We start from the raw sequence: 19,467 nt of genomic DNA, 5'->3' as shown, positions 1-19,467 counted from the left end.
ATAGGAATTAAGAACACTGAAAAAAGAGCTGTTCGAACTTCCACACAGACGTACGTGGAGGTCTGTTGATGTTTTGCAATAATCGACTAACAGAGTGCGTCAAAATATTTTATTTCAGTTTCGCATATATTTATTTACGTAATGAATTTCTCTCGAGCGCACAGCCTTATGTTGTTACATTCAAAATTGCATGATTAAGATGTATATATCCATATATCGGTTGGCCCAGAAAATACGAGTATACCATTCAAAGTGGAATAATTCATAAAGTATTATATCTTAAACATTTCACATTGTCATGTAGTACCAAATGGATGTTTGAAAACATCACTCCAAATTACAAATCCAGCGCTCAAATAGTGTTAAAACAGAACAAATTTTAAAAAGAACTGTCAAAACATGTTATTTTACTTTGAATAGTGTACTCGTTTTTTCTGGGCCACCCGATGTAAAAGTGTCTATAGATGTATTGATGACGTGAAAAGTGTAACGTCCTTAGGTCATTTACTAGGACTGTGTGGAAAGGTATCGTTCAATCTTGAATGGTGGGTTTTATTGGGTCTTGGTACATAATATATGGATGTGTCTAAGCAAAATTGGTGACGTGTAACGTTCATTTGGGTCATTTACTAGGTTTATATAGAGAGGTATTGGCTAGCCTTGAATAGTTTGTATTCGATCGTGTACACACGTCTCTGTTAATACAGTGTTATTGATTTCATTTAGCTATAAGCTGATTTCATTCTGTATTACTACCTAGGTAATCAGTAAACGTGAGTATTTCGATAAATAACTGATAAATATGTAGTGAGCCCCGACCATTTATATTTCTGTCCACCAGCTTTTGAAGAAAGTAGGGAACTTATAAAATGAATGGGTTTGTCGGGCAGTCAATCGGTTGGTCCGTCTGTCTGTCACACTTTTTAAACATATTAACTGTGCTTATGTCTGAGCTAGAATATTCCAATGATCATTTTCTGCTTTAATGTTAAGCAGGGTGATAAACAACTTGAAGGCTAAATGCTTTATGAAAAAGATAATTGTTTACTGAATGTCATCTTTTTATTTTGGGATTGAGGCGGGGGACACCAGTCGTGCACTTTTGCTTTGTCATATTGAATGTTATCTAATATATGCATTGCGCGATACTATAATCTAGCTGTCTCGATACATTAAAAGAGCGTGTTTATTGATATCGGTCGCACCAGGGCGACCTTCGGTTATCGTGATTTCTTGACTATGGTCGAACTAACTGAATCCTAATTTTATTTAGTCCGGACCATAGTCCGAAAATACTGAACCATCCTATTGTGGCATGGTCGGAGTAGTTCGAAGATTGGCGGTGTCGATGAAACGAAAGTATAGAATATGTAGAAAGAAAGAATCTATTTTTGTTAAGTATATGATTTTAGGAAAGCTTGAATGGATTTTAAATGGTTGGTACTTCTATGAGCAGAACATTTTTGTCTCGTATGTTATGTCTGAATCTATGTAAGTCTAAAAATTACGCATTATTTCAATATTTGCGCTATTCAAAAAGTAAAGTCAAATTACAAGGAATTTTGTCGTCTCTAAAATTAATTTGAGTCGCGCAAATTTAACTTCATGAAAGTATTATTTGTTTATTAAACTATATAACACAGCGATTCATTATCCTCCATGGAGAGATGTAAAGACCTTCCTGGAGCTTAAGGGCTTTTTCAGGGTTATGGTCGAGGTCTAAAGCAGAGTAAAATGACATTACCATGTCCCTGGGGGCAGCCATCTTTGAACAGATGATGGTCCAGACCATTCGCGTTCGGTTTCTAGTTCCGCCCACTAGCCGTGAAAAAATTATAACCGAAGGTCGCCGAAGTGGTTGCACTTGTAATATTTGCTGAGAGTTTTTTTGTTAATTTTAACCGTGATTTTCAAGTTCAACGGATCTAATTTTTGCTGTGAATGTATGTAGTGTAAGGAACTCAAGCCCAGTCTGGTTGAACAATTGGATCGACCGAAAAGGTTTGGAATCGTTGTGTGTTATTAACATATATTTTTCCCCATTAGTTGTTGATAAACTCAACCAGGCCTGAACTGTGAAGTGTCACTCATAAATTTAATTGATTGTGTTCTAACAGTTCACTTAGTTCTTCGTATTTGACTCACAATTTGATTTAGAAACACATATGAGTAATGTTTGCAGAACTACATGAACTACTTACTTTCAAATATGGAATATCCGCCAAATTAGGAAATATATTGATACTTAGTTCACGAAAAGTGTATGATATCGGGCGTTTATGATATCTAGATTGGGGACTACTGTAATAGTCTCCTTTACAGTTTAAATTTCCAACAGCTTGGTCGACTATAGCGTATACACAAAACTGCCTCCAGACTTATCACTCGCACAAATATCCGTGAACATATTACCTCCCGATTTGAACGGAGTCCAAAAAATAAAAGTCCGAGTATGTATGAAATTTAAGCGCCAAAATATAGAGGCATGGTGTATTCACCTTGTCTCAAAGTTTCAGCTCAAAATATTGAGTCGTTTGGACGTGAATGTCAAAACTGCTTATCCGGACACGTAACCCTTTTAAGATTTCGGGTCAATTTTTTCGTTGGGTGACCTAATAATCGATTCCCGTTCCTTGAGGGGTCTATACAGTGAATGACCCATGTGCTGTACTTTATAACGAAAGGTAAATTTCACCTACATATTATTTTTATTTAAAAAATGTCTGGCTTTATCCTGACACCGCATAATACAGCTTATGACACAGATCTCCATTTCCAGATGAAGACCGACGGGTTTAAGTTGTTTGAAAACGTGTCACAAATACTGAGTTAGTTGCTCGGCCCTTATTTTGGTGATTTTAAGGGATTTTAACACAAAATTAAGCAGTTTTATTCTCCAAAAGATTACCGGGATTAGCCCTTTAAGAGCTTACATTGGCTTGTGTTTTTAAAACAATCCACAATTTCGGCCCAGTTTACCTTCAAGATCTGTTCTCCTTTTACCAATCATCTGGTACTTTATTAAGATCAGTCGATGAACTACAGTTGGCTGTGCCATCCAAATCAAAACCAAGTATGAAGAACGTGCTGTTCAGATATTATGTGGTTTTATGGAACATAATTCCCATAGACATCAAGATATCCGAAACATTGAACACTTTTAAGTCACAGTGAAAGACATTAATTGTCAAGCAAACATATGACAAGCCCTCTTGGGTAGTTTACTTGAAAGAATTGCGCTTTATTATTATAAAAGAAGAAATTCTTTAAAACTAAATTTCTTTAGTCTATATTATTTAAGCGTTCCTGTGTACATTTTGGCATGGCTAACGTGATACTTTTCTGCACCTACTGGGCTAATGAAGACGGGCATGCGCCATATACAGGAAATTTTGACCTATGGCTTACAATTTTTATATCAAATTCCAGCTGTCAAGGGTTATTTTATTTGCACGCCAATGTTTTCACTGGAACTCAGTTCTTCGTCCCACTCGATTTACAAGATACTGTTTCTAACCAGGCCGGGGGTTGGATGACCGAATGGTTGGCACGTGCGCGCTGTATCCCAAGGTCTGCCATTGAGTCAACTGGCGTGGTTTCGATTTCCCGGTTGTACGTGACAAGGAGTAGGGTCGCCTGTCCAACCTCGTGGGTTTTCTCCGGGTCCTCCGGTTTCCCCCCACTATTAAAGACCCTACGCGCAAGCGAATTATTGAAGTAAAATTGAACCATTTGTTTGTCCCGAAATGACCTAGTTTGTGTCCAGTGGACGTTAAACCCCACTTCTCTCTCTCCCTTGCCAGGCCCCCTGTTCTGCACAGGGGCGTGCTGGCAGGGAGTTTAGGAGGACGGTGTCGTCCCAGGCCCCCATTAAACAATAAGTCCACCCGTATAAGCGGGCCCCCCGCTCTAATTTTCACGCGGAATCCCCTCAAAAAATTGAGAGTGCGCACGCGAAAAATCATACATACACAACGATTAGTAAAATATATTAGATTTCTCCCAGAAGTGCTTGCAAAACGCGTTTCCCGTTGTCAAATTTCAAAAATTTTCTGGGGGGAGAACTCTCCCAGACCCCCCTACCAGCGGTGCGCCTTCGGCGCGCGGGTCGCCTTTGGCGACCGACGGGCCCCTTCCTGGCCCGTCCTCCCGGGACCCTTCGGGGCCAGCACGCCCCTGGTTCTGCACCACTGAAAAGTTGACGTCATGTACGTAAAAGAACCCGTGGCAGTTAGAATTCGACAAAGAGTATTCGAAAATACCGCCCTCCGGGGAAAATAATTGATTGACCTCATTATTGATTCAGATAAGTAGGGCGTTTCATCTGTTTAATAATGGAAGCTCGGTTTAGAACAATTGATCCGTAAATCATTTAGCTGTAAGTAGTGAAAACTGTTGTTTACGAGACTGCTAACTAATTTTAGTGTACTTTTAGGCTTCATCAAATTACATGTAATTGTATATTTTTTTATTTAGGATATCAACCATGGTATTTCAAGTATTCCTGCTATTTGTTTTGGCATTGAGTTCTACGCACGCTGCAAATGTTCTATTAATTCCAGTGCCTGCCCACAGCCATTGTCTCGAAATGGTTGGTATCGCTAATGAATTAACAAAACGAGGCCATTTTGTTTTTGCCTATGTACCAGCCAGTTTTAAAACGCATTGTTTTGATGGTAGTGACGTAAAAGTCATTGACTTTCATAAGACTCGAGATCAAGAGAAGATTGCTGAAGATTTCCAAACCTCTACTGTAAAGGTTATATTTGAGGGCAGTGGTTTAATTTCTTCCGGTCTTCCGTTAAAGATATACAACTTCTGTGAAAGTCATTGTAGTGCAGCATTGAGCGCTACTGAAGAATTGAAGAAGTTACAATCCCTACATATAGACATAACTTTGGTTGATGCCATGCCGATGTGTGGCTGTCTTTACTACATACCAAGATTTCTTAAAAGCCCGTTTGTCAGTGTGGCTAGTTTCATATCTGAGACTGACAGTGGCATGCCTTTTCAGACAAATACGATTCCTTTTATTTTGGGACCATACACCAATAATATGACATTTCTACAAAGATTTATGAATCATTTAACTACTGTAGGGTTTCCGGTAATGGTGAAAATAATGGACGTTCTTTATCCAGTAGATATTAACAAATTTAACCAATATGTCCCAGCAGACACCATTAACACTAAACTGGTTCAAGAATCTGTTTTATTTTTAGAAAATTCAGATAGTATTTTGGAATATCCAAAAGCTACGTATCCCAATTTTATCCGTGTTGGTGGACTGACAACCCGGCCAACAAAACCTCTGTCTAATGATCTGAAACAATTCATGTCCCAGTCAAAAAATGGCGTGGTTGTCGTCTCTTTTGGAAGTATGCTGAAAAATGCACCACCTTATCTTATCCAAAAATTGTTGAAAATTTTTCAAAATCTAAACCATAATGTAATAATGGCGTATGATAAAAATGAAAACTATGGTAATGTGAAAACTGTAGAATGGCTGCCACAAAATGACGTGTTGGGTCATCCTAATACTGTTCTATTTATTTCACATTGTGGTAAAAATGGTTTCTTTGAAGGATTTTATCATGGTGTGCCTATCATATGCACACCTCTAAACGGAGATGGTTATTCCACGGCCATTAAAGTCAAATATCATAAAGTCGGAAGTTCGGCAGATATACTTAATGGCGATGCTAATGAAATACTGAAGATTATAAAAGACACATTAAATGATCAAAATATTAGGAAGAATATGAAGAAAGCTTCTGCCATTTTTCATTCGGCGCCATTTACTCCTCAAGAAAGAGCCGCTAATGCTATAGAACATGTATTAAAGTTTGGTGGTGATCATTTAAAACCAGTTTCTAGTAAAATGTCTTTAATAGCTCATACTATGTTAGATATTTGGTTTACATTATTTTTACAAACATCTATTATACTTTATATATTTTATAGATTAATACGAGGTTGTTTTATTTGTATATTCTGTAGAAAACAAAATACAACTGGAAAAAAGAAAAAAGAATGATGTTTTGTTTGGAAATCGGAATTGACAAAACAAAAATAATAATTATACTGTCATAATCCATTAAGCTTATATATTGTGTGTCGATATACATGTAGATTTTATAGTTATGCTGAATAGATTGTGTATAATATATAGATTTTATAGTTATGTTTTATAGATTTATATAGTTTTTATAGTTATGTTATAGATATATATGATGTATAGTTATGTTTTATAGATTTATATAATAGTTTTGAAAGTTATGTTATATATATGATACATTATATGTATAGCGTAGGGGTTCTTAATAAACTACTCTTCACGTTACAAGTAGTAGCTTTGTTATATAAAGAAAACATTTATCAACTGTACACTGTAAAAAATATCCATTTTTTATCTGACCGAATTCCATAGTTTAACTCTTTTTGTTTCTGTTAATCCATGTTTGTTTTTGTTTTTATGCATAGTCTCGGTCATCATTACTAAAATCATTAATATAAACAGCATAGTCTCGATTATCCGCTTTTATTGATTTAATTATCAATAGCCGTTAGCGGCATATAGGAATCTAATCCAGCCAACACCGAAGGCTAGCCTTGACATCGAGAGTTTATTATGGTCTGGATAAGTTAATTAATGTCTAATTGATAATTTAGATAACATTTCAGGCCTAAAGAAAGACTTGTAATAAGCAGATTTTGCTCTTGCATAATGCATGTTTAATGGACCCACCAGCAAGTAAATCTTCCGTACTAGATGAACCATAGAAATATACTTTCCATTGAAGTATAACACGATACTGGAATTTCGTATTAAGAAACGTATTTTGACATTTTAATCCCCTCCCCCCTTTTCTTTTTCTTTCTCTAATGGTTTGGTACAGACTAATCAACTTTGGTCCATTTATTTAAAAAAAAAGTATGTATGCATTGAACCCAACAAATAAAGAATATACTTAAAGAGAGGAATGACTAAACGTTGTTTAGTATACAATAAGGGGGGGCTTATGTCGACCTTGCAACTAAAAGCAACTGGCGTTTCGGCAACTGGGAGCAACTGAAAGCAACTGAATGCAACTGAAAAAAAAGTCGACCTGACCGCCTTTTACAACTCAAAGCAACTAGTTGCAGTCAGTTTGCACTTATTCAACTTTCTGCAACTGGGTGCAACTGGCGGCAACTAGTTGCAGTCGACATGAGCGTTCTTGCAACTGGAGTCAACTCGTTTCCATGGAATAACATCACGTGATAAGAGACATGTGTCATGTGGCTTCATAAATAAGCAAATGGAAGCGAACAAAGACACCCACTTTTCGAGTTTTCATGATGTCGACAATAATATACTAATAGAATTGTAGCAAGACCGACCATGCCTTTGGGTTGCTTCTTCTAAGTGATTCGCCATTTTGTTGATCACGTGATGAATAAATTAAGAGTCACGTGTTCAGTGTTATCACCAGGGGCGCAGATCGCCAAAAATTAGTGGTGGGGACAGTCCATGCGCGGGCGACTATTGGTGTAGAGGGGGGGGGGGTTCCTCCCCCGAAATTTTTTGAAAACTAGACGCTCTAAAACGCATTCTGTAGGTATTTTTAGCATCATTTTCTGGCAAACCATTCTAATCCCCGAGGCAGCAAATGATACGAAATCTAATCTAAAGACAAATCTTCAAGCCACCGTTCACGATTTATTCTTTCATGTACACTACAAGAACTAGAAATATTTACACCACTGAGATTGCAGCTCCGCCTCCATTCCTAGTAGTGTTCGAAGACTACGTAAAGTCTTTGAGCAAAATGTGTATATAATTGGATACACAAATGTACAGGCCTACAAATCTTTTAATTTATATAAACTAAAACAAGCCACACACACAGCTAAACATATCAATATTCAATCCCAATTGAAATAAATGTAACATTTTACTGTATAATTCATTGGTGATTAAAAATCCGATGGCAAAGGCGAACTTTCCCACGTTAAAATTCAAGAATGGCGACCACATTGAAATAATAACTTTTCGCTTTTTTTTAAAAGTTAAATCTAGCTGTTTATATCGTTCCCAGTGACAGTAGTGATGTTATGTTAGAAATTACGTGTTTGGAATTTTATTATTTGCTGAACCGTTTAAAGAGGCAATCACTTGTAGCGTGTGCCCTGAAAGAAGCCGATACATTATTACAGCTATACAAGAACCAGAAGAGCAATCCGGATCACTAGTAACGTCCAAATACTTTTGTTCTTGTATCCGGATTTTTCTGTAAAAATTTTTCCGCGATAACTCGGGGTTCAAATTTCTCAAGCTGGTCACTGTGAACATCACACAGTAGCAGATGATTTAATCGCGATTGTTTGGTCGTACTGCGTAACCAAGTCTTTAGGCGTCTTAGGGCACTGAAAGATCTTTCCGCACTACACCAGCTAGCTGGGTTTATCAGAATGGATCGAAGTAATCGTTCAACTTGTGGAAACATCTTCCGAACATCAGGGCTCATTGATTTGAATATTTCATGGAATTCACTGATGTAAGAACCTAAATAGTTTCGCTTAGAAAAGGCAAGTTCATAATCTAAATCAGGAGATAGTTAAGGGTATCATCCAACAATATCCATATCGTATTTACCCGTCAAAAGCATAGCTGTTAGTTTTGCATATTCATTCAGATCGGTCGACGTGAAATATTTATCCAAATTCGAGATTGCACTATCCAAAACTTTGAAAAATTGTAGTCGATATTCAAACTAAATCCTTTAGTTAGGTGATTTATCATCTAGTATACCAGATAAAAACAAAATCTCAGTTATCCTTAACCCTTTAATACCCAGCGTGTAAGATATGCACACCTACATGATATACATATTATTATAATCCCGATGGAATATTTTAATTATTTACTGTTATAATATGAATTATGACTTATTCCCTGTTAAATAAAAATCGGTCACTGGGTGCAGCTGTCCAACTTCAAGGACACTGGCCTCAAGTGCCTGGGACCAACTCTACACTTTCTGAAATGTCAATAAAAGCTCTGGAATGATTTCAATTTCAAAAAATAAACAGTAAGCAAAACATCGGAAATAAGTGGTGGGGACACAGTATATCATGTCCCCACCACTAAAAAATATTGGTGGGGACGCGTCCCGGTGTCCCCACCGGGATCTGCGCCCATGGTTATCACTATCAGTTCCGAGTCGACATAAGCGCTCCGAATTCAGTTGCTCCCAGTTGCTGATATGATCGACATAAGCCCTCTGGCAACTGACTGCAACTAGTTGCTTTGGGTTGCAAAGTCGACATAAGCCCCGCTTTACGAAATACTGGACAAAGCTCCGCAGCTTTTCACTGATATGTAGCATGCTGTTCTTGAATTTCATATAAGACCCGTATTTTGATCATGGTATAAGAAATTCACTTTACCTTGACAAACGATCAAGTGTGTAAGGTTGATATCCCCTTATCGTGTGGTGTATATCCTTTCAATTTTCTGGCTTACAGTGTGCCAGGTAGTCTCGGTCACCCAGAACCTCATTGATTGTGTATATCTGAAATAGACCCGACCGACGCACAAAATAGTGCAATATATGGCGGCCTCTATGAACAACCCTCGCAGACGCTGTCATTGAAGACAACGTCAATTCTATGAGTTGTAGATGTTATTTTTGTGAAAAATCATTGGAAGAAGAGAGAACATCTTGGGACTGTACGAATTATATAGTCTTTATGGGTGCAACGGACACAATGCTGAAGAAACCTATTGTTTCCAATGTTGACCTCATGACACATTGACGTCAATGTCATGACCTGTGATGTGTAGATCACGTGATATGGATATCATGGCTATTGTATTGACTGTGTCTGAGATACTTCTCCGCAGGTAGCGTGTCTCAGATGTTCAGAATGCCTCTCGTGTTCTCGCTCCCTCGCTTCGTCACAGTCTTGACTTCTCGTCTTCTGGCCTCGGAGGTGGGGTTTATGCGCATGTCCACTGACTAGCGTTTCGGCATTTATATTTGGACATCGACTCAAATACGCGGGAATATGTTTTGGGTTCTGGAAAGTTTAATAGTACTCCTAACTCTAACCATTTGTACCTGGTCTTGCGCGAATTGTTGTATTCTGTGCCCGATCTTCAGTCTAATATGTTTCATTCAAAACCGATGGAGGTGATCAACAAAGTTCTCACCGATTTGGGATTAACGCATCTTATGGATGGATTTAAAGGCAGTTCCGTAAGTAGCCTACGACCACAAGTTTTTGTTTGGGTGGTCAAGTTTAAATTTTGTCTCAGAAATTACCTTTTGAGTCAATCAATATTAAGCGAAAACGCACATTTTTAAGGCCCATGTGTAGCCTATTTATTTGGGATTCAAATGGCCTTTTAAATGTTACGCCTAGATATTTTCACAGGTTACCAATTTATATATTAAATATATTAACTTTGTTAATATACCGTAAGTAAACTATTTATTAAATTCATTTCATAACCCGTCCCTAGCCCATGTTTAGGGTGACCCACCATAAATAAATATCTCCACAATTTCACCACAATATTTATATATACACCAAGCCTTAAATCAGTTTCGCACATTTATAGTCACTAAATAAACGGTCATGTTGCACTTAATAAGCTATGATCATTTAACAATTCATAAATAATAGACTGAAAGATGGTTACGAGTGTCAGCCATAACGGGGATCACGTGGCTAAGTGGGTAAGACGCTAGCTCGCTAGCCTGGAGGTCGGGTGTTCGATCCCCTGCATTGGCCGAGAAAGTTCATCCAGATTTTCCGGCGTGGTTCTCCCTTGTCAGTGATGCAGGACGGAGGGGCTGACAAGGAAAGCTGTCTAGTCGTTCGGATGGGACGAAAAACCGAGGTCCCGTGTACACATTGGCGTGCACGTAAAAGATCCCTTGGCAGTTGGAATTTGATATAAGTATAAGAGTAGGCCGTAGTGCCGATGTCCGGGCAAAATTTCCCTCATAGCACACTGTATGGCGTATGCCCGTCTTCATTAGCCCAGGTTAGGAGCAGAACAGTAGGACGTTAAACCCCATTTCATTTCATTTCTGTCAGCCATAACATCCGGGCACTTGTGAGTAAAAATTAGGTTACGTGCCCTTGTTTTGAAATTTATCTCGCTTAACCTGTCTACCGACCATTCTACGTATGATTGACAGGCCGGGATAATCAAAACTACTTTTTTTTTACGAAACATAACAGAAAGCTGGAACAAGAAATCGAATTTAGAAACACGCACGATTGGGCAACTCAACAATTTTTTTTAAGAACCTTGTAAAAGTATCATATTCTTGCCCAACACAAGAATTTCAGAGATATTATTTGTACTAAACCAAAAGATGCCACTCCTAACGGTACAATTAATGATAAAGCAATTTAAAAAATAAAACGAACGTAATTTCTAAAGCTGCTGTAATAACCAATAAGCTAAATGTTACTGCTATTCCGAATCGTCAACAATAGATTTTTACGGCTGTAATAGTTGATAGATGTGTATAGAATTGCACGTGCGATGGCTATTTATAGTATCATAGACTCTACGGCTGAGTATTATTTTACTGCGTAGTAAGCGAGAAATCACTTCGGATCAAGCCACTGAAGCGTGTACATTTGCCGTGTCGAGACTAACTTTCTGTACGGAAAATTTTTGGTGCACGGGTCACCCTAGTTCAGCTCTGAACGTAGGTCTCATTACACTCACCCTGTACGTTCTATTGAATCCTTGTCGACCATAAAAGATGAAACGAAATTTAGGTAATTGAAATATTTGTAAATTTGAGAATCTTCAGCCATTTATTGCTTTGCCTAGTCTAATTACAATAATTTAAATTCAACTTTACAAAGATTTCAATTTTTTTCTCCCAGGTTTACCTAAATTTCGTTTCATCTTATATGGCCGAGTTCGTAAATTTGTGCCTTACCCTTTTAATGAAGTCAGTCATGGCAGTAAGAAGAGTGGGACGTATCTTTTAACAGCGTGTTGTGTCGCTCATATTGGTTCGAGCGAGGTAGGCAAGGTCTTATTTTCTCACTAAGATGTTCAGTTACATTGTTCAGGCGCTCACAGGGACTGGCACGCGACCGTTTAGCAGTAAAAAGTTGCCCAGTAAAATTGACTGGCAAGCCAAATTTTTTCGACAAGGATTCAATAGAAGAGTCCCTGAACGTCCAGGGTGAGTGTAATGAGACCTACGTTCAGAGCTGAACTAGGGTCACCCTAACAACTTAGAGAGAACTTTTTTATTCGCTGGGATATATAGTTGTACAATGGGTTTTATATAACCGGAGGTAATTTCAAACACACAGGTAAGTTTATAATAACCAAGGTAGAGTACATGTAGTTTGTTCATAATCGCAAGTGGGGGTGGGCTGAATGGTTAGCACGCGCGCGCTGTATCATAAAGTCTGTCATTGGGTCAACGGGCGTGGTTTCGATACCCCGGATGTACGTGACAAGGAGTAGGGTCGCCTGTCCAACCTCGTGGGTTTTTTTCCGGGTCCTCCGGTCCTCTACGCGCAAGCAAATTATATAAATACAATTGAACCATGTTAGTCCCGAAATGACCTATTCTGTGTCGAGTGGACGTTAAACTCTCTCTCTCTCTCTCTCTCTCTCTCTCTCTCTCTCTCTCATAATCAAAGAAATCCGTTTAAAATTTACCAAGGTTCAGACAGTGGTCGAAAATACAAGCAAAAACATTGACTTTTCAAGAGAGAACCTTTTCTTTCTTTGGGATATTTAATAGTGCAATGGATTTTATTCAACCGGGGGTGATTTCAAACACATAGGCAAGTTTTTAATAACAATTATTCAGTAGTTTGTTCACAATCGACGAAATCCGTTTAAAATTTACCACGATTCAGACAGTAGGCCTATTATAACAATGTCTGGTTGTGAAACTTAGTTTCTATTCGTCCACATGCCCATCTTCAATCTGTTTCACAGAGGATTACGAAAGTCTGCTAATATCTCTGTAAAAGATGACTACCTTCAACACGTGACGTCATATCACGCGGCGTCATTCATTGGCTCAATGGCGCGTTCATTGTTTACATAAGACGTTACTGGTTCGGGCAGAATGGTGCCGTTTACTCATTTTAATACTCATTTATACTTAATAGGAAAAAAATTTTACCTACAAATACATCAAACGTCTTTATTTATTTTTCTAATACATAAAAAAAGAAATGTGTTAGAATTTAATTTGTCGGAGGAAAAAAGTGAATATTTGTGGCCCATTAAGTCGAATCGATGTTGTGATTATCAGTGATTGTAGCAGCCTAGCGAATATTCACCGCTGATCAGTGTGGATCTCGTCATGTCAATGCAATGGGGACCCATGGAAACCAGTTCGTCCAGGGTCCAGGGCTGCCCAGTCCGCCCATGTTTTTACACACCATAGTTTTATTAATTTACAACCTACAAGCTGTTATAGTCTAATTTAAGTCACAGAATGCTGAATAACAACACTTAAACATAGACGGGGAGATTGCTAAGTCCACTAATACACCCAAGCTAGCTCAAAAATATATATAAACAAATATCCCTGAATAAATTGATAACGACTAGAGAAGCCTAGTCGAAACGTCGCTCAGTAATAAGCAGTAATTGTATTCCATAGAATTGTGACCTGTATACTCCCTGAATAAGTTTTAAAACCTTTAAAAATCAAAACGTGAACCGAGAGTAAAATCCACAAAACGGCTTAATCATTAATCACCAGGAATACGCCGTGTACAATATGAGCGGAAATTCCTACGAGTTTTCTTACCATTCAAACCACTAAAAGCCCTTCCTAGCCACGTCGTCGTGCCTATAAATACACCATTGACAAAGGGAAGTCACTCAGAATAATCCCGAGGAACTTTCTAGTCGACCTCCTGGTTAGTAATCCGGCGCCTTAGGCCTACTCACTGTGCCACCAACATTTATCTGTATATGGTACACAATATCTAAGAATCCGAAGAAAATTCATGAGGTTATATGCAGGCGATCCTGTCACGCACAAATCTGGCTCGAAATCATGACACTTGACTGACATGACAACCTTATGATCTAAACTGCAAACCTTAAACGGGTTCCCAGACCCATCAGCAGTCAAGTCGTCCGTGCTAGATAAAAATCCGGGTCATCAAATACGGCTGACTACTCAGTGCCGAGCAAGGTCTAAAGAAAGTTTTAAAAGCCAATATATGTGAATGCAGAAAGATAACTTTGCGGAAGGTGTTCCAAATTTACCAAATTCTGTTTGCGTTTCTCATCTTATCTTCAAAGATACCTACATAAAAGAGTATTGGCCCACCTTTCAGAAAAATGAGACAAAGCATTGTGCTAAATCCTACTGAAAAAAATCATAAGTAGTTTATTTGTGGGTTAATATTGTTGGTTAATATTGGCTGGTGCAACTATAAAAGGTCATTTAATAGGACTATGTATCGACAAACCACGACTCGTTCATGACGTGTTTATTTAAACTTGATAACGATTTAAACTCATTCTTGTACAAATCTACACAAGTCACTGATACTGATAACATAATATAACGAATGTAAGTATATAACGTAAATAAATTTGGTTTAATTTGAATAATTATATTATGGCTTGGACAGTCTACCTTTTTTAAATTTGGACATGAATGAAATGGGATGTAACATCTTATTTTGTACCAACTGGCCTAATGAAGACAGGGTTTAATCAGGACCAGTTTGGTAGATTTTAAATATTATAATGTACATATACTCTTCAAAAAAAAGTAGGGGATATTCAGAAACAATACAAAATTGCCGAAATGCACTGCTGTTTTTATTAGAGGTAACCAGTGTATGTTAAAGATACATTATGGGAGATTTTAATAGAGAGTTGGCCATTCTTGCTATAACAGTTCAAAAATAGATGATGAAAGAAGAATATATTGAAAATTTCAGTCAAATTACTTTATTCTGAACAAAGTTATCACCATTGTAATTTTTGACTAGAAATAGAAGTCAACTCTCTCTTCACCGTCTCCGAGAATGGCCGATCGTTTGATTGACAGGCGTTAACACCACCTACATAATCTCGATTATCAAGTAACGTTTTCAATGGCTGTGGCACTGGTACCGTTAGTCATTCGGTTTGAGGCGTGGTTGCAATTCAATTCGTATCCCATTTATTTTTACTACAAATTAAAAATAAGACTTTTAATATATAGATAAGAAGCGAAAGTTTGAAAGGAATGGACCAAATCAATGAGGCATAATTATAGCCGACTTCTTGTTAACCTGCGTGTACTCTTGTACTGTAACTGGTGGTCCTACGGATCTCCTGAAGCAGACAAATAAATAGGAAGCAGTGATCCAATGGGGCTGCAATTTAACTGGGGTGATGTTAGCTGCGATGTTTATCAATTTTCATAATTTTTCTGTAAACGCAAGTGACAAAAGAGCGTATAATACCAACATCCAAACTCTCATTTTAACCACAACTAAACATAATATCAAGGTCGTATATATCGAACTTTCAATCAAATTGACTGGCATGCGTTTCTATATATAACTCTATGGGCCTCGTTCAACAGCGGCCTCGCTTCGTACACTCTATCATTTAGCCTCGATCTAAAATTTCCGGGAGTATAACGTCAACGTAACGGTTAATCTCCGCTTACGACGCCATTTAAAAATTTAATCAATCAATGAAATCCTGTTTAAATCCAATTCCAAGCCGAATCCAATTTATAAGATCTAATTTATAATGTCTATGACATCTGAAGCCTAAATAAAGACTTGCAAAAATCAGATTTAGCTCTTGCGTAATGTATGTTTAATAATAGGCCAATTGCCTACACATGAACATAAACAGTTTATATGGGCGGCTTATCTGACGGCCCCATTTCGTTCGCAACAGCGTCAAAAGTGAAAATGGACGTTTTTGATTTTTGTCTTAATAATGAGTAATTGCTCTACCAATCCTCAGACGTTCAGCAATTCGTCGTGGCATGCTCCTAATCAACCGTCCATTCACGATTTTGGGCAATATGACCCACTCCTCTTGCAGTGCCACGGCCAATTCTTGCAGTGTTGTCGGTTGACGTTGACGAACACGTCTCCCGATCAAATTAAACGTAACACACTAAAGCAAAGATAAGCTAAACAGTAAATCTTATGCAAGAACCGATAGGAAAGCAAACATGGATAGATAAACCAGCACGCGGCAGTTTTCATCAACCCTTCCTTGAAGTGTCAAATTTGACAATGAACCCCTCCCACGTGTATGGTGCTATTGCGTGTCGCATGTGCAGCTCAGTGGTTCTGTTGGGGCGATACGTTCTTCAACTGTGAACATACTCTCAAAGCATGTCAAGTGTCCATGACTATTTATCATATCACAACCGGCATAGGTATTTTCATTTCAGTATCCCCTACTTTTTTGAAGAGTAGGCCTATATAAGAATATGCCGTAAAGGGGATTTAATTGTCCTAAATTCATTGTTGATAATATGCTGTTGTGCACGTTATGCCACGTACAAAGTGAACCTCTATATAAGGAATATAACAAAACACCAATTAGTCTTTCTTATTTTCAGAATTCAATCATGGCGTTTAAAGTATTCCTGGCATTCGTTATGATAGTGTGTTCTACAAATGCTGCAAACATTTTAATGATTCCAGTACCATCGCACAGCCATTGTCTGGAAATGGTTGGCATAGCTAATGAATTGGTAAAACGGGGCCATTTTGTTTTTGCTTATGTACCAGTTAAATTTAAAACGCACTGTTTTGATAGTAGCAATGTGACAGTCATTGACTTTCATATGTCCGAAGAAGGATGGAGACGTAACGAGGAATTCGGTGACTTTGTTACCAAGACAGTATTCGGTGGAAGAACGTTGATGAATTCGGAGTTTCCTTCAAAGATGAACAACTTAGCTGAGAGTGTTTGTGAGGGGGCTCTAAGTTCAACTGAAGAATTAAAGAAGTTACAATCCTTACATATAGATATAACTTTGGTCGATGCAATGCCGTTGTGCAACTGTCTTTACTACATACCAAGATTTCTTAAAAGTCCGGTTGTCAGTGTGGCTAGTGCGATATTCGAGGGTGACAGTGGCATGCCTTTTCAGACAAATACACACCCTTTGCTGGCCGTGCCCTACACCAGTGATATGGCATATCCGCAAAGATTTTTAAATCATCTAGCTACTGTAGGTTTTGCTTTCTCGTTAAACGTTATGAATGTTTTCTATCAGACTGATATTGACAAACTTAAAAAATATGTCCCAGCAGACGTCTTTCATATTGATAAGGCTCAATTGATTAGACAATCTGTTTTGTTTTTGGAAAATTCGGACACCATCTTGGAATATCCAAAAGCTACTTTCCCCAATTTTCTGCGTGTTGGTGGGCTTACAACACGCCCAACAAAACCTCTACCCGAAGAGCTGGAAAAATTCATGTCTCAATCAAAAAATGGCGTTGTGGTCGTCTCTTTTGGTAGTTTCCTGAAAAATGCACCACCTTATCTTTTCCAAAAATTGTTGAAAGTTTTTCAAAATCTAAACCATAATGTAATAATGGCATATGATAAAAATGAAAACTATGGAAATGTGAAAACTGTAAAATGGCTGCCACAAAATGACGTCTTGGGTCATCCTAATACTGTTCTATTTATTTCACATTGTGGTAAAAATGGCTTCTTTGAAGGATTTTATCATGGTGTACCTATCATTTGTACACCGCTTCATGCAGATACTTTCTCTACGGCCATTAAAGTCAAATATCATAAAGTCGGAAGTTCGGCAGATATACTTAATGGCGATGCTAATGAAATACTGAAGGTTATAAAATACACATTAAATGATGAAAATGTTAGGAAGAATATGAAGAAAGCTTCTGCTATTTTTCATTCGGCACCATTCACACCACAAGAAAGAGCCGCTAATGGCATAGAACATGTATTAAAGTTTGGTGGTGATCATTTAAAACCAGTTTCTAGTAAAATGTCTTTAATAGCTCATACTATGTTAGATATTTGGTTTACATTATTTTTACTTACATCTATTATACTTTATATATTTTATAGATTAATACGAGGTTGTTTTATTTGTATATTCTGTAGAAAACAAAATACAACTGGAAAAAAGAAAAAAGACTGAAATATTATATTTTGGAATTAAAAATAGTTTTAAATAGACCAAAACCAATGTAGATTGATTCAAGTAGAAGAAATGTTGCACGTTTTGTAAATGTTATAAGTTTGGAATGTTTATTTTTTTTATAGTTTTTATTTTAAGCACTCTGGCAGACCAGAAAGCAGTGAATGATTGTCTTGGTTTAGTTACCGGTACACAAGAATTTATAAGTGTATGAGGCAACAGTCGTTAAAATAATTACATCTGGTTTTAGTGATATCTTTAAGATTAAAACAGCACAGTTGGCACAGTTATACAGTATGTGATTCTATATTCAAATAGCTGTCCAACATTACACGAATATACATTACATACCGGTAATGTAACCCAATCCATAGATTTAATTCAAAAGGAGCCAAATCTAACTCAATATCATCCAGTCTTGGCCATTGCAAACACGACTTATTGGTCAATTTAAATTAACATTGATGTTATTATCTTACTGTGAAAAGTTGGGCTTCTGATACCCAATATTTTAGACAAAAATGAAAATTTTAAAATTAGCACGCGAATCGTGGGCTAGAATGCTTTCGAGTGCCAGATATATCAAGCGACTCAATGAACGAGGCTAAATATCCAATATAGACTGGAATAACCAGACGACAAAGACTGCCATTCAATCCAGACTCTTCATGTATTTCCCCGAACATAACTGATTAGAAATTACAGTAAAAGCAGAAATGATTGAATGTAAAATCAGTTTGTATACATTTATATTACATTATTATGCGCATTGCTACCCATTTCTACGTACCAACGAATTGCGTTTTAGCTCCTGTAATATCAGTAAATTTAGATAATGATTGTTTTGATCCAATTATATGTTTGGATGTAATTTAAGTTGATTAAAACATCCACTACTCTTATTTCTTTTATACATATTTCAAACTGTGACTGAGATAGATTAATGAGTGTCAGTGGCTATGTTTATTTGTGTGTTGGTTATGCCATATGTTCTAGCTATTTTACTATGTGAGGTTGTATATAGAGTAAATATTATACATGCAGAATTCCGAATAAAACATCTGATAGGGACTGCACCATATTGGATAAAAAAAAAGCTTTCACTTGTCCATAATTTTGTCAATTTGTTATGAAATCATTTACAATTTTGATATATATATATTAAATTTTATTGAATATCTTTGTATTTTCGTATTTGCTAATAAACAACTATTTTCTAGAAATTGAAGTTTGATAATTAAACTAGCCAGAACTGACTAGTTCTCAAGAAGGGCCACATTTTCAGTAGGGCGAGAATGGA

General features: G+C 37.2%; 1 protein-coding gene across 5 annotated transcripts; it reads left to right on the top strand.

Moving 5' to 3' along the window:
* Positions 1–633: 633 nt before the first annotated feature.
* Positions 634–19,384, top strand: LOC126814253 (UDP-glucuronosyltransferase 2C1). Of its 5 annotated transcripts, none has more exons than XM_056099434.1 (2): positions 634–773; positions 4,477–6,950. In XM_056099434.1, exon 2 carries the CDS (start codon positions 4,487–4,489, stop codon positions 6,035–6,037), a length of 1,551 nt encoding a protein of 516 aa, XP_055955409.1. In that variant the 5' UTR covers positions 634–773; positions 4,477–4,486; the 3' UTR covers positions 6,038–6,950. The 5 variants fall into 5 exon arrangements, with proteins under 5 accessions (XP_055955409.1, XP_050395242.1, XP_050395240.1 ...); XM_050539285.2 differs by lacking the exon at positions 4,477–6,950 and adding an exon at positions 16,599–19,384 and having other exon boundaries at positions 655–773; XM_050539283.2 differs by lacking the exons at positions 634–773; positions 4,477–6,950 and adding exons at positions 9,872–10,244; positions 16,599–19,384.
* Positions 19,385–19,467: the final 83 nt, after the last annotated feature.

The sequence above is a fragment of the Patella vulgata genome, chromosome 3 (assembly GCF_932274485.2).
Source record: "Patella vulgata chromosome 3, xgPatVulg1.2, whole genome shotgun sequence".
In the NCBI taxonomy this organism is placed as follows: Eukaryota; Metazoa; Mollusca; class Gastropoda; family Patellidae; genus Patella; species Patella vulgata.
Note: the sequence above shows the minus strand (reverse complement) of the source record. Positions and strands in the feature narration are given on the sequence as shown.